Genomic DNA, 12,163 nt, shown 5'->3' with positions numbered 1-12,163 from the left:
GCAGAGCCTCACTGCCCTGCAACAACAATGACCAGTAACAGAACTGTCTCCTGAACAATTCCAAAACACTTCCTACAGAAAAGAATATAGACTGAGTGTACTTGGTACAGAGCTGAAAAGAGTCAACACACAGAATAATACAGCTCAGAACAGCACACAACAGAGAACAGCTAAAATAAATGAGCTGCACAGGAAAGACTGCATACCTGCGTAATGGCCTCAACAACCGACTCTGGTAGGGGTCCACTATTGCCAATACATGTCATACAGCCATAACCCACCACATCAAACCTATACAAAGTATAAAGATAATGGTGAATAAAAAGCTACATTGGAGCAAGACACTTAACCACTCAGCAGATGGCAATTGTTACTTTCAGGAGAAACACTGTTTTAACAAAAGAAATGCTACTGAGAACAGCATTTTTTAAATGCTCTATTTTTACCACTGCAGTGACTGTCCATGGAAAATGTGTTACCTAGCAAGAGGAACAACAATATAGTGTCATTTACACTGTTTCAAAACAATTAGTCTTGAAAATAACTCATTCTCCTGCTTAAGAACATAGGTCTTCAAAAAGTTACAGCAGGCCTTCATCATTGGTACAAAGCCAGCCAGCAAAACAGCAATGTGTTTCCTCATGCAGGATCACACTGTAAGGTACCTGCAATATCTTTTAGGCTGTACAGAGAAATTGTTATTCTATTGCATCACTTGTTTGTGGATGTTAGCTTGGTCAGGGAGGGAGAAATGGCAATTGTTTCTCACAGTAGTTTGTGAGAATTTTAGGGAGTTGTAGGAATGTGATAACTTGTTCGTATAAATAATCTGCATGTGCTGTTTTTTCACTTTGTTTCTTGTTCTTCTCAAAGACTGTGTGTAAAAAAGATGTTTTTTATTAACTAGTTAATCAAGTAAAATGTATCAGTTTATATAAATGGGAGAACTCTTTGTAATAAAGCTTCTTTTCTCTTCTTACAATTGAGTCTCTTGTCTGTTCTCGCGTCATTCTTAGCTCAAGAGTAACACTTGCTGACAATGCTTTTAGTTAAGCAGCCATAGGACAACAGTAAGAAAAGCACTCCTACCCTAGCTGAGAAAGGTAACGCATAACTCCACTCTCCCTCAGATAATAAGTGACGACCCCGCTTCCTGGGGACAGGCTAGTTTTAATGTACGGCTTCACTGTCAAACCAGCTTCAACAGCTTTCTTAGCAAGCAAACCTGAAAAATACAGAGAATAGCTGCAAATTTTTCTGGAAGTGAGACAGTTTGGTGGATAAACATGTTAGAAGAGATACCATTAAATAACTGGGAACAGAAAAGGCACCAGCAATGAAATGGTACAGCAAGCCAACAGCACTAATTCCATGACAGCCAGCTAGAGGACAAGTGATCTGTTGAACTGTACCAGCCTGCAATTTCTGTTCCACTAGAAAATTGATGGAAGTTGCTTTCAATAAGATGCTCTCCCTGTGGCAGCAAGAAGACATTCAAAATTCAGAGCACAATTTGTAAGACAAATGTCTCACAAAAATTGCAATGAAGACCTGTTAAGTTCCCACTCACCATGGCATAGCAACCTCAGAGAAGAAACTGCCAGCATAGGACTTGCTGCCCTCAGGAGAAGAAGGCTATGAGAGCACCAATACTGGCCCTTGCCACAAACAAGCCTTCTCACAATCCACAGCTTGTTGCACAAGTGCTGCTTTACCACTCCTGGATTTGTAATAGGTATAGAGATATTTCAGTGGAAGGTCTTACTAGACACACATTTATCCTTAATTCTTTCCTTTGAAATAAATTGTCCATACCAAGATGCATGTTCAGAGAACAAGTCCTCTCCAGTTCTTTTCCAGGATGAACATAAAAGAAACAGCAGATAGGCAAACTATGCAAAACTTCACATTCCCATGCTGCATTTCCCCCCCCCCACATGACATTTATTTAGATAAGAAAATAGACATAAGCTGTGCTTTGATTCAACATGATCTCCAACAGGAAGATGTCATCAAACTGGTTTGTCTTTGCCAGCTGTCTGGCACTTCTGTTAGACATGACCTGGACCATGACACTTTAAAGTGTTGTGTGAGATGGCTTACACATGTGAATTTAAAGAAGCAGTCCTATTCCTGAAGTTGCCGAGCTTCCTTAGCTACTAGAGGAATCTGCAGAAACTGGAGCTCTTGGATACTTATGCAAATGAGACCATGAACAAAGGGTCATCCTAGGAACTGAGAGTTTGACAGCCTGTTTGAAAGTGCTGGCCTCTGTCTTGCTGCTTATACCAGTTCTGAAAAGATAGCATAGTCAAACTCTCAAAGTAGGCAAGGAAATGCCAGAACTTCAGTTCCTCTGAGCAACCTTAATGCAACACCTTTTAAGGTCAGATTAGGCTATCAAAGTTCCTACAGCACATACCCACTATCCCCACAGAAACACAGGCCCTGCATAGCGCACAGGATATATAGCAGTAGTTTGAAACAACTGCTCATATCCTGGATTTTTTAGCTTGCTTACTTAATTGGGAACACTGTATGTTTATTTACTTTCATTTGAAACCTCATCCTGAAAGCCAAACGATTGTGTTTCTTGTGGGTATCTCTTGTGGGTATTCTCAACACTGCTGTTTACTAACAGTTATCAGAGACTGACAGAACTACTTTTTCCTTCCTTGTCAAAGTCAAAACATAAATGCTGCTGTACAGAAAGGCAGCAAAAGTGAGAGTAGTCACTAAATCTGAGCACATACACCAAAATCCTTAGGACTACATTCTTGAGGGTGCTGTGCATTGCATAGTAGTAATGCACTCAAAGTGCACTCAGCACCCCTACTGCTTCAGAGAAGGTTAAAAATGCATGTCATTAGCCTGGGAGCCAAACACTAGAGGAAACTATTCTCAAGAGGCACAACTGAGGGATACATCCACCTAGAACTAAGGGAATAGACAAGGCAAACAGAGTCTGCCTGGAGAAAACCTACTTCTTGATCCTTGGAAGAAATACAGATATGTTTCTGTGATAATGCAGAATGGACCTGAGGAAAGAGGTATGCTGCTTTGGCTGTCCTGTTAAAAGCAAGTGGATTGGGACACCTTGTTCAATTCTGAACTCAATTCAATTCCTCTCAAAGTGCTAAGAAAACGAGCAGGTCTCTCCTCTGCTTCTCCTTTGCCTCACATCTTAGTTTATGATGGACTTCAAACCTGTTGCTGGAGTTTAAAAGACCTTTGGCCTGGGAGGGAGTGAACTGCTGGTATGTAAAGTATGGAAAGATAGATGCTAGTCTAAAAACAAGCGATAAATATCACATCAAAAAGCCAAACACAAAGTGACTGTTGACAGAGACTGCTGACAGCCCAAAAGCTTCCCAGCACCACACAGGAACAAATAGAAATTATATTACTTTAATCAGGAAGTAATACTCTCTGGTGAAGGGCCTTTGTACTGCACATCCCTTCTGACCTTTGTAGGAATGAAATCTGCATCGCATGAACAGTCTGACAGAGTAGCAAGCCTCAATGCAGCAATTATCATACAGTGACAGATACCATCTATGTATATGTTTCCAGAGCAGAGAAAGAAATATGTAAACATGTAAAACTAGGAAACTGGGCCAAACTTGTCAAGTATGCACTGAACCCTTCAAGCTGACGTTCTTCATTCCTATTTTGTCGCCAGAAGCACACATTAGGAATGACAAATTTTCTGACTGGACTAGTCATGTTAAAATGAACAATCTCCTGAGCTGAAATTTTATACAACCAAGTCAGACTAACTGTTCTGTAGTGGTGCATACCAAGCTTGTCTCTGGCTTCGTCCTGGATGCAGTTAAGATGTAAATGAAATGGCTCTGAAAGCTGGTAATCCCTGAGAACACAATTTGCTTCCTCTACTCACACCTACCATGCCCCCAGACCCTTGTAACAGCTTTAGAGGACAACCTCTAGCTAAATGTATGTTTTTCACTCTGCTGACAGATCAGAGCACCTTTGGACTTGCCATGAAAGACCATGCTTCACTGTCCCTCTTCTGGCAACAGCCTCTTCATATCTCTATATATCAGCTTCTGTGCATTTGGAAAAGTGTCAAAAGTGTTGATTAATTAAGTTCCAGCTTGTCTTGTAGAAAAGACAGTGCAGGAAGAATACACTTTTGTCAACTTACATTTCCAGCTACAACTTCCACAAGTCCTTCACTATCCTTAGAAACTAAGCTCAGTTTTAACACTCCAAATGGCAAAACCAGCACTGTACACCTTGAATTACATCAGTGTTGCTGTCGTTGTCTTTAGGACACACATTCAGAGTTATAGAGAAACTACTGCACATTAGGTAAATCAGCTTACCTGCACCCAACATAACTGAGGGATTACTGGTGTTTGTACAGCTTGTAATGGCAGCAATCACCACTGAACCGTGAGCAAGCTCGAAGTCATGCCCCTCAAAATTAAATTTTACTATGCTGTTGTGCTGCTCTGGTGCAATTTGGAATCCCTTGAATCCTTGCTGTAGGAGGAGAAAGTAAGAATCAAAATGAGTGATTAACATAAACATTTTAACTGAACATTAGTATGGGCTGTTTTTTCACCAATGAAAATCATCTGTTAGTCACATCCGTGCTTGTGCTTTCAGATCTGATGGTGAAGGCTTGCATCTCTGATCAACCAAAACAGCGGACAAAAATCATTCTTTCTGAAGTTTCTCCTCTTGTCTGTTTCCTGGTAAAACAGGCAGCCTTTGCAGCAAAACATATTTGTATTTTCTTCCTTTATGAATATATCCTTCTTTGGATTTCTCAGATGCTTCTTACTCCTGCTTGTTAGACATTCCTGACCACACATAGTCTTAGCACACGATCTAATCCTTAGATTTTAGCATAACATATAAGATTTTTACGCCAGGATTATCAAACACCTTGAATGTATACCAGGAGCTGGTTTGAGAGGCAAAGGTCTGACAGTTGGAAAAAACAGCAAAGAGCAAGCAGGCACTGTTCATGCCATGAAAAATTACATTTAGAGATCTGAAAGCATAAGATTACCTAGTGGAGTTTGGAAAATGTAACAAACCAAGAATTATTAGGAACTGTTGCAATTTAGATTTCTTTTAAATCACCGGAGTTCTGTAGTGCCTTTAACAATGGTGGTTACTGTATCAGGTAAGAATTAAAACTGATTTAGAAAACTTAAGTATCAAGGAATACTCATTCCAATATAAATCTAGCTCCTCTTTCAATGACCACTTTTGACTGGATGATGCAGAATGCAGTTGTTTTCTGTCTTTACTACCAACACCCAAGAGTCACAGAGACACATACAGTTCTGCTCTGCTGAACAGATTCAATACTTAGTGCAAATTACATTGTGGATTCAGGGCATAACCTGCTTGGAATGCTTGGAGAACTGAAGAGTAGGGTAGTTATCTGAGAACACAGTGCAGTGGGTATTTTTCCCTCTGTTAACAATCTCCCATTGTGGCAGAGTTCAGAAATCTCTAGCCTATGTCAAAACCGTGTTAGGCCTAAGATCAGAAAGAAATACTACTCCAATAGGACATTAACACTTTCATGCAAGAGAAGCAACACCACAATTTTAAACTACCTGTTGCTTCTGCCACCTTTGAAACTGCAGTCAAATATGTTCATTTATTTTTCAGCAGGCAAACAAACAACACACAACCCCACAATGTAGTTCCTGAATACCAGACAGCTTTTATAAGCATGAATTAGTTTGTTTAACTAAATGCTCCCAGTCCCTACCTTGGCTCCCAAACAAGTCTCAAAGTCCTTCTTCATATCTGACACAGCAACTTTGTCCTGAGGTCTTTTTGGTCCACTGCAGCAAGGCACAACAGTATGGAGATCCAACTCAACAACCTGTTCAAGTAAGAAAAACAGAGAGTGGGTGGGCACTGCCTGATAAGTGGAAGCCAGGTAAGACATAGGTGTGCTTACCTCTGCTGTTGAATCAATGCTAAGTCTGCACATCATTACTTGCAGAAATTATTGAAGACACATGAGAATTGGAAGAGCAGAAGAAAAGGAACACTTCTAATTTTAGATGCTGCCAGCTCACAGGTATGGCTAAAAGTACTAAAGTTACTGAAAAACCCAATGTAACTAAAGCATCTAAGAATTACAAATTATTTTTTAATTTGTCTTTTTACATGCTAGAAGCAGGTTAAAAAATGATGTGAAGAAATACTGGAACAGATACAAAACAAAGCGGACTATTAATCTATTCCTCACCCATTTTCCAACTTTGTTTTCATAATGTGCTACATCCTTCCAAATCTACTAAGACTTTTGAATAATCATGCAGACCCAAACATAAGTTACAACAAATAAAATTTCAGAGTAGAGAAAACCAGGAATATTCTTGGCTTTCCAGGACACAGAGTAAGATCTTAATTTTCTTGCACAGAAAATTGACTGTGCTCTGTGGTTACCACAGAGAGCCTCTAAGGGTCCTGATTCACACAGTGAAATAACTGACTGAACAGAAAAAAACTGCAAACAGGGCTTACATACACAACATCTATATTATCTCCATAGGTACAGCTCAGACTATCCTTCAGTCAAAGCTCCATCGAATAAAACTGAAAGAATCTGCACCAGCTGAAGGTCAGCTGAGAGCCAATCTATACCTACATCCAAGTTTTCACACCTGAAGAGCTAGCTGTCTCATTCCATTGGGCCTTAAAATAAGACAGCTGTGCAGACCAATGCAAAGAACAAGGATCCCTTAACTATTTCTTAGTTTCTGTGAAAAACAGATAATTGTCACAATAAAATAGGACAGGGCATAAAGCAAGGGGCCAGAAAACAGAGTAGTTTCTAACCTGTGTGAAGTCCGGATCCTGAGAAGAGTTCTTGAAATCTCTAAGCATTCCCACAGCCTCAAGATACCTTTTTGTACACATAACCTTCTCTTGGTCACGGCCTAAAATGAAAGCCAGATACAGCAAAACCAAAATGCAAGTGAAACGGAGGAACCACGGTCTGACAGAACAGAGCAAAAAAAAGTGCATAACATGCACACTGTCAATAGCACTACAAGACCCTTTCAAGACAAATATTAGAGATGCACTAACAACAAACCAATGGAGCAGACTTAGTGGCTTTTGCAGAACAAAATCTTAGCATCCTATTTCTGTCATCTGGACAATCTAGGTTCAGATTTTTGGCAGGCTGCTGTAAGTCAAACACTCAGCTCTTCCTAAACATGCATCCTAAGGGCAAAAACTAGTCTCAATAAATAAATACCAAGAAAAAAATTAACTGAAGCTCAGAAGGCTTCACCTGATTCAATCCCACTGCTAATGTCAGATAGACCTGGAATCCTTTCAATTACCCCTTAACTTGTGGTCTCTTCTTATACTCACCAGTTTGTACCAGGTACCCAATGCTAACATCATCCACTGGAAAATAGGCAGCTGTTGCTCCATACTCTGGACACATATTGGCAATGGTGGCTCGGTCAGCAATCGACAGCTGGGCAACACCAGGACCAAAAAACTCCACAAATTTACCCACGACTCCAACTTGGCGAAGATGCTGTTATAAAAATACAGTGCCAGTGTCATTGTTACGTGTCAAATGACATGAGCATGTCTGTTATGAAATCCAGCTTTTGACTCAGAAAATCGCTTATGAAGATTTCTACAGCCATTTGAAATCAAGAAGTTTTGCTAAACTAAATCATGAAGATGAGGACACAGAGATGTAAAATTTCAATAATAAGGTACAACATAGGACCATATTTCTTCTAAAACTTGCTCTTTCATTTTAACTAGACTGCCTTACAATTGGATTTTTCTCAACATGATGTTCTAAGAGGAAGAGAACTGTGTGGGGAGTCTTCACCCAGCAAACCCAGGAAGATAGAAAAATAGGGAGAAACAACTGCACAAGTACACGAGTCAAACTGAACACACTCAACATTTGAATAAAATGATGAAAAAAAAGTTGGCTTTCCCATTTTGAAGGTCTCTCTGTAGACAGCATTGCATTATGAACTTCTGTACCAGATTTCTGACTTCCAACAGCACTAATGCTAACCCAGTAATACTCTTAATTCAGTGACAATGCACAGAGTGAGTAAACATATTATAAATATATGACAAGAGTCAAACACCTGCACCTGTGGAAGAAATAAGACTGCAATTCTTACTGTCTGGTTTCCAGATTTTATATTGCCTTATTTTAAGTGGTGACCTCAAAAAATAAGTCATTAGGGTTCTTTTCAGGCAGAGGAAAAAGCACTGTTGCTCCATAACATTACTGAATTCCAAAATGTGTGGCTTCTGGGAAACAGAGTTGCCTAAAAAATTGTCCTTAATGAGCTGAATCCAATCCACAGATAGTGATAAAGGTTTTAAAAAATTCAAAATGGCTGCCTGGAAGCACACATAGGGTTCTTACACATTCTGTACAGTGGCTCTGTCCTACAGAATGTGTTTATCTCTCAGCAGTAACAACAAAATATCAAATCTTGGTAATTTACCTTGGTAATGGTGAGCACAATGTCAGTAGATGTTACCAGTGGCTGAGGGTCTCCTACCAGTTTATAGCCAACCACCTCAGGAAGAACCATGCTGATCGGCTGTCCCAACATCACTGCTTCTGCTTCAATGCCACCCACACCTGCACACAACAGGAGGACACAATGTGACTATTCAGAAAGATATTAACATGTCAGAGATAAACTCATGAAGTCAACTGCCTGATGAGTACTCTATTTAAGGTGTGAAAGGGGAGAGAAAGCATACAGTCTGAGTCTTCTGCTAAGAGGCATTCCTCATCTAGCTGCTGTTCCTGCAAGGTTGGGCTTTTAAATTTCATTTAGTTTCGTAGTTTCATCCTTGTTCCTAAGCCATTTGATGGGATATTAGGTGAATCTAAGTAACTGACTCTAAGGATGCTTGGCTTTTACAATAACAGATGTAAAACTTTTTTTAATATCTTAAGCTTGTAATGCAACAAACCAAGAACCACTGACATGGCACTGAGTATATGCTGTAAGTGAAACATGCAGACCATGATTGCTGGTCACCTAACAAAAAATCAGAAATTATTTTGAAAGAAAGAAATGTTACTAAAGAATGCTAACAAAAAGGTACTTGTTAAGATAGAAATATCTTCCCTTATGTCCACTCTGTTTCAACAGGGTTTAGGAATGTGTAGGTGGAAACCATTGCACAAGCACACCTTCACTATCAGAATTCCAGCTACTACTTAATACTGCTAATTTATTAAGGTAACATATCAAGATGTTAGTCATAGGCAATCCAACAAAGCCATGATGTTTATTATCTAGCAATTTAGCATTAAGCAGACAAGCCATCAAGCAGTTTTATAACTGCTTCTGCCTGTAGAAAGTCCCTCGTATATTTATCTTCTTCTCTGAAATCTCCTTCTACCTTTTGTTTAGCTTAATGAATACTAAGCTAGAAAAAACTGCCTGTAATAGCTGCTTATGAATGCCAAATCACTACTCCAATCCTTTTTCCCACTTAATCTAAGTATGGTTCTGAAAAATAATTTCTAATTTCTTTCATTCAAAATTATATACCTTTGTTAATTTAAAAGATAATGCTGTGACAGATCCAATTGTGTGGCTCCTTTCACTGGGTGTTGAATAATTTTTAAACATTCAAAGTAAGTCAAAATAACTGACTGACTACCACTGACAGTCACAAATCAAATTCAACATCATCAGCCTCTGGAAAAAATGTTGAATCCAAGAATATGCAAGAATTTCAGCCCATATGCTACAGACTGTCTCCAGCTATACTTTTCATATTCTGAAGAAAAACTGAGGCTGAGTCACACTTTTCCAAGAAGCCTTTAGTGCTACAACTTCATCTAAATAATGGCTCCATACATATGCTGCAACCAAATACAGAGTAAGAGATGTCATGCTTTAGATACATTGAACTTGTTTACCTTTGTATTCTAAGCCAGGAACTCTTTCACCCTTGATTCAGAAAGTCTCACTCAACCAATACTGCTGCAGTACAATAGGTGGGTTATTAAAATCACAAAGTCCAACCATATGTGGTGCTCAGAACTTTACAAGCACATTCATGAACAGCTAACAAATACTCTTTAAAAACACAGTGTGTTCAGTATTTGTACAACAGCTGTTTCAATAGTGCTCCTATCACCATATCACAGGAAAATAAAGGCTCAGCTGAAGTCTTTTCTACTATATGGGATGACTACAAATACTTCCACTCCATAGTTACCTATTTATTCAATAATTCAAGCACTTCAGTTTCCACTACAAGGAAAAATAAATTATTTATATCTATTCCTGTAACAAATATTGTACAGAGAACTGGTATTGGAACATCACAGTTCTGTTCTGCATAATGTCCTCTCCAACCATATTTAAGTCATCCAGATTTTGTCGGGGTCTCTCTCTCTCTAGCTGGTCAGAGTGACCTTGAGAAAAGTTCAAAAGTTTCTTTTCCCAGCCTGGTGCTTGAAGAAGGAGTCAGGGCTCTTCATTTCTCGGTCTCAAGGTTGTTTATTGTATCTTATCTATAAAATTCTTTCTCCCTGTCCAGCCGAGATCCATTCGGCAGGACAGTCAGAGGCACTCTGCCTACCCCCAGGGCAGTGTTATCTTTATATACTAAAAACTACATGTACAATATTTACAGTTATTTTCCAATACCTATCATCTATATTAGACAGTGGGTTTCTACTCTAGACCAATCTAAAAGTGCCAACATCACCAGTCAAGATGGAGGTAGACAAGAAGAAGAAGAAAGGCTAGACACGCCTAAATCCCTCCATCTTGTCCCCAGAAACCCCTATACCAAAAATCCTAAAACCTACATTTACACTCTGTAATTATTTTATTCTTACACTATTTACACTATTGTGGCCTTTATCTCTTTCTATAAAAGTAACAATTTGCTCCATGGTTCGTGATCAAACCCACTGGTGTTCTGGGCTGTGTGCCAGGGTCTCTGAGCCCCCTGGCAAGAGTCCCAGGAAACTCCAGACTCCCAGAGGGATGTCCTGAGTTCCAACAAGATTTCATTTTCAGCACCTTCCACCTAATAGACTTTTATTTGCAGTACTTTTTGGATAATCCAACACTTTTAAAGTAGCTAAGCAACACAAGAAAAATTGGATGGTCCGTGATAGTTCAATTCTCTTTTTAAATTTAATATTTTCCTTATCTACTTCCTTGTCATTTAAATGGAGAATGGAAAATAATATATAAAAAAACCCAAACAAAGCCAACAACACATGTAGCAGAAATCATCTGAGGCAATTACCAGAAAGGGGAGCTTAGTTACAAAGTCTTATATAACTGTAAGAGACCTTATCAAGTTACTTGCATTTGGGGTTAGGCAATGTAAGTGTGCCTAGCTGGAATAGAGATCACTTTTCTTCATGGCAGCCCAAACAGTGCCATGTTTTAGATATGTGACCAAACTGGTGTTGATAGCACATCAGAGATTTAGCTATAGCTAAGCAGTCCTTACATAGCATCAATGCTTTTTGTTTCTCACTCCTCAGCAAGTAAGCTGGGGTGGGAAAAACACTGTAAGAGGTACAGCCAGGACAGCTGAAGAGAGCTGAACAATGAGACATTCCATGCCATAAAACATCAGGCGCATCACCAACTGGGAAGGTGGCCTTTCCAAAGTAGCCACTGCCCAGGAACTGGCTGGGCTTTGGTGTGCTGACTGGATCTGGCGACTGACTGTTTCTGCATCACTTCTTTCGTTTTCTTTCCCTGCACTCACCCCTCTTCACTTAAACTGTCTTGGTCTCTACCCATGACTTTAATCTTGGATTTAGATTAACAGTTCTCTTCCTCCACTGTGCTAGCAGGAGGATGGAGGAAGTGATTGGGTGGGGGTGATCTGCCAACCAGGATCAACTCACCAGAGCCCAAAACACAGCTCCCTGAGCCAAGAGATTGCTCACGATACACTGCTGTACGTACCCCAGCCAAGCACCCCCAAGCCATCTATCATGGTGGTGTGCGAGTCAGTGCCAACCACACTGTCTGGATAGTAGTAGCCATCCTGATCCATCACCACTCTTGCCAAGTACTCCAGGTTCACTTGGTGGATGATCCCAGAGCCCGGTGGAATAATCCTCAAGTTTTTAAAAGCTTGAGAGCCCCACTGA

The 12,163-nt window shown here is 39.8% G+C and overlaps 1 protein-coding gene across 2 annotated transcripts in view; it reads right to left on the bottom strand.

Annotated features, from left to right (window-relative positions):
- Positions 1 to 12,163, bottom strand: part of ACO1 (aconitase 1) — a 38,694-nt gene that overhangs the window by 9,205 nt on the left and 17,326 nt on the right. For both annotated transcript variants that reach the window (XM_059874138.1, XM_059874137.1), the window contains exons 6-13: positions 11,976 to 12,159; positions 8,508 to 8,647; positions 7,387 to 7,558; positions 6,844 to 6,944; positions 5,762 to 5,878; positions 4,350 to 4,509; positions 1,090 to 1,225; positions 207 to 291 (exon numbers count right to left, since the gene is read on the bottom strand). In XM_059874138.1, the coding sequence (XP_059730121.1) occupies positions 207 to 291; positions 1,090 to 1,225; positions 4,350 to 4,509; positions 5,762 to 5,878; positions 6,844 to 6,944; positions 7,387 to 7,558; positions 8,508 to 8,647; positions 11,976 to 12,159 (1,095 nt within the window). The remainder of the gene's footprint in view (positions 1 to 206; positions 292 to 1,089; positions 1,226 to 4,349; positions 4,510 to 5,761; positions 5,879 to 6,843; positions 6,945 to 7,386; positions 7,559 to 8,507; positions 8,648 to 11,975; positions 12,160 to 12,163) is intronic.

This window comes from Haemorhous mexicanus, chromosome Z, assembly GCF_027477595.1.
Source record: "Haemorhous mexicanus isolate bHaeMex1 chromosome Z, bHaeMex1.pri, whole genome shotgun sequence".
NCBI classification, from domain to species: domain Eukaryota; kingdom Metazoa; phylum Chordata; class Aves; order Passeriformes; family Fringillidae; genus Haemorhous; species Haemorhous mexicanus.
This window is presented reverse-complemented; position numbering and strand designations above follow the sequence as displayed.